This window comes from Ooceraea biroi, chromosome 1 (genome assembly GCF_003672135.1).
Source record: "Ooceraea biroi isolate clonal line C1 chromosome 1, Obir_v5.4, whole genome shotgun sequence".
Lineage (NCBI taxonomy): Eukaryota > Metazoa > Arthropoda > Insecta > Hymenoptera > Formicidae > Ooceraea > Ooceraea biroi.
In genome coordinates this window covers 12,674,071-12,677,404 of record NC_039506.1, presented here as the reverse complement: position 1 = coordinate 12,677,404, position 3,334 = coordinate 12,674,071, and the positions used below count along the sequence as shown (strand labels likewise).

Genomic DNA, 3,334 nt, shown 5'->3' with positions numbered 1-3,334 from the left:
ATAATTTTCTGTCCGCTCCACATCTCCTCGCTTGTACAAGGGTACCACTATGCTCTTTCTCTATTCCTTTGGTAACCTCTGTTCCTTCCAGATCTGTTGTAATAGTTCTTCCAACCCTTTACGTACCGCCTTTCCTCCATATTTCCATGCTTCCATCGGGATACCATCCACACCTGCTGCCTTACCACCTTTTAACTTCTTCACTGCCTCCCAGATCTCCCTTGTCTCCAACTCCTCTTCTCCATTATCATCTTCGTTATCAACTTCGTTTTCCATTTCTTCTTCGTCTTTTACTAATTCTTCTATCCTTTGTTTGTTATCAAAAACCGCCTCTTTTTCCTTTCCGTCCAATAGTTCCATGAAATGTCTTTTCCATTCCTGCAGCTTTATCCCATTTTCCATCATCTCCTTTCTATTTCTCTTTTTGTTAATATACTTCTATACATCCTTCTCGTTCTTCAGTTTTCTCAGTTGTTCTTCCTCCTCTTCCCTCTTCTCTCATTTATTCTGCTCCAGGAGCTCTCTAAATTCTCTCCTGCTTACCAAAAACTCTTCTTTAGTTCTCATCTCTCTCCGCCATCTCCTATAATTTCTCTTCACTTCTCTTTTTTTCCTCGTACAATCCTTGTCCCACCAATCCTTGTATCCCATGTTTCTCTTCCTGCCTTTTCCTATTTTCTTGTATACCAGGCTCTCCAACACCCGATCCTTTAATTTCCTCCATTTTTCCTCAGTTGTTTCGCACCCTGAACCCTTATCCACCTCTTCTTCTTCTTCTTCTTCTTCTTCCGTTAACTCATTGTATATCCTTCTTGCCTCTTCGTCCCAGCAAACATATTTCCTAGACCCGTCCTCTGCCTCTTCTGTCTTGTTCTCCTTTTCCTCTGCTCCTCTTCTTTCTTCCTCCTCTTCTTCCGCAAGCTGAATCCTCACCTTTAGCGGGGTATGGTCTGAGTCCACCCTTTCCTCTATATTAAATTCTTCTATCCTATCTTTTATAAAATCGTTCACTATAACATAGTCTATAACTGAATTACCTCTTGCTCCTATATATGTATATTCCCCCTCCCAATCCCCCTTTGTTTTTCCATTTAGAATGTGCCATCCTTTCTCCTGAATTATTCCTAAAAATTCCTTTCCCCATTCCCTATTATTTTGTCCTTACTTTTTCGCACAGTTTCATATTCTTCCTCTCCATTACTTCCTAATTCTCCTATTCGTATATTAAAATCCCCACCAATAATGATTCCTTCTCCCTCACAAATCTCCTCTATTCTCCTAAATGAATCCTCTAACCCCTCCCTCCTGTCCTTATTCTTGTTCCTTCTACCACCACTATTCTTGTCCTTATTCTTGTCCTTATTCTTATTATATACTGTAAAGATATTTAATGTCACGTCTTCTAAAACCAACTTTACCTGTGCCATGTCTATACCCGTGATCTGTATCCTTGTTACTTCCTCCTCATCCTCTTTCCAATCTGTCCTTTTTCCTATTATTATCCCACCACTTGCCCTACCTTTACCTTTCCTCCTTTCAGCATGAACACTTCACCAACTGTGTGAATTTGGTAATTTACTTTTAATTATGCACCAGTCCTTTTCCTCTATCCATGTTTCACACATTCCTATAAAATCATATCCTTTAATATATTTCCAAAATCCTTCATCTTGTCTTAACAATCCCGCCACGTTCCAAAAACCCAACTCCCTACCTCTTCTCCTAACCCACCCCTTTTCCCCTATCTCTCTCCTTTCTTGGCTTAAACAAAATTCTCTGCCTGTCCCCCCTCCGCTCTCCTGCTCTTCTCCCTCTCATCCCTCCTTCCCTCATCACTTATCACTTCCTGTTCTCTCTTAACCTCACTCCACCATTTCCACACCCCCTCCCCCACTCTTACCTTTCCTGTCGCCACTTTTATCTCCATTCCCTTTCCTCTTTGGTCCTTTGCCCACCGAGTTATCTCTTCCTGCACTCTCCTCTCCTCCCATGTCAAATCATTTTCTATAAATACCCTCTCTGTTCCTAACTTACTCTTACTTTTCATGACCTTTCTCTTCATTTCTAGCCTCGCTATCAAAACTCTACCACTTCTTCTTACCTGCCACACTTTACTATCCACTTTCAACTTATCCCTCAACAATGTCTGAATTCTGATCGTACACTCTTCCAACGTACCCTCAGTGCTCATACCCCTTACTATTATATTCTTTCTTTCTTTCATCCTTCTCCTTTTCTGCAACTAAGCGTCTCATGCTCCGCACCTCCCTTGAGCTTAATTTATCATCACTACTTCCTGACCCTCTCGATAACCATTCTGAACTCTGCCTGGTATGTATGCTACTACTGCTCCCTGCTTCCCTCAAACTCCTTTCCCTCTCTTCATTCTCACTCCACCTCTCTTCTCTCTCTCTCTCCTTTCCTCCTCATAAGCTTCCTTAAACTCCTGAAACTCCTTCCACTTCTTATCCCATCCCTCCATTTTCTCTTCCACAATCCTTAACCTTACCTCCATCAGCCTGTCATTTTTCTTCCCTTCATCAATTATGTCCTTCAACGTTTCCATATCTTTCCTATGTTCTTTCCTCAAATCAATCAATTCTCTTATGAAATCATCTGTAACACATCCCCCCTTCTCTTTCTCCTTTTCCGTTACCTGAAATCTAACCTCCTTCTTTACTCGTTTCTCTAATCCATCTTTTTCGTCTCCACGCAGCCTATCTTTCTCTCCCCGTCTTATTAGTGGCTCCTAATGACCTCAACTATAATTTCCTTTGACCTTCCTCTTCTCCCTTTCCCACTTTTCCTATCCTGCTTCTCTTCCCGTCCATTCTTCCCGCCTAACTTCCTAACCTCACTCCTCACCTCAACCTTAATCTCCTTCGACCTCCTCGTACGCTTCTTTCCTACTATCCCCTTTATAACTATTGTATCCTTTCCACTTACGCTTCCTGAATAACGCTCTTCTTACCGTAATACGCTCTGAATACTCTTCAAAATACTTAAAAACTAAACTCTCACATGCTCCGCGACACTCACTCCATCACGCCATCTAACCAAGTCCCACAAAGATACTTAATACGGATTACAGTAATAGATGGTTCGGCAAAAAACATATACTTCTTTATTGGAGATTTATTGCAACTTCCACAAAAAATAAAAAATATAAATTTTTACAAAACGCAATGTTTTTTGAACTACCTGGAACCGCCCAGCGCTAGGCGCGAGACTGTGCGATCGAAACCCTCGTGATTCCGATCTCGAGGATGGAGAGGAATTTGAAGGTTGAGTAAGGTCTCCTGGTTTGGCAAAACTTAACGTTTATTTCGCTGCT

At 41.6% G+C, this 3,334-nt stretch overlaps 1 protein-coding gene across 1 annotated transcript; it reads right to left on the bottom strand.

Moving 5' to 3' along the window:
- Nucleotides 1-498: 498 nt before the first annotated feature.
- On the bottom strand, nucleotides 499-2,191 carry LOC113561909 (golgin subfamily A member 6-like protein 6). The gene is made up of 4 exons (XM_026969512.1): nucleotides 2,035-2,191; nucleotides 1,594-1,627; nucleotides 1,166-1,533; nucleotides 499-1,010 (listed from the first exon to the last, which is right to left on the bottom strand). Exons 1-4 carry the CDS (start codon nucleotides 2,189-2,191, stop codon nucleotides 499-501), a joined length of 1,071 nt encoding a protein of 356 aa, XP_026825313.1.
- Between the last annotated feature and the right edge of the window lie 1,143 nt (nucleotides 2,192-3,334).

What these genes read in the sequence shown, in the direction of transcription:
- LOC113561909 (XM_026969512.1), bottom strand. Translation starts at nt 2,191, where the DNA reads ATGAGCACTGAGGGTACGTTGGAAGAGTGTACGATCAGAATTCAGACA. An exon ending in AAAGGTCATGAAAAGTAAGA is followed by an intron (nt 1,628 to 2,034) that starts GTAAGTTAGGAA and finishes ATGATTTTATAG; the next exon opens with GAATGTGTGAAACATGGATA. An exon ending in ATATGAAACTGTGCGAAAAA is followed by an intron (nt 1,011 to 1,165) that starts GTAAGGACAAAA and finishes ACTATGTTATAG; the next exon opens with TGAACGATTTTATAAAAGAT.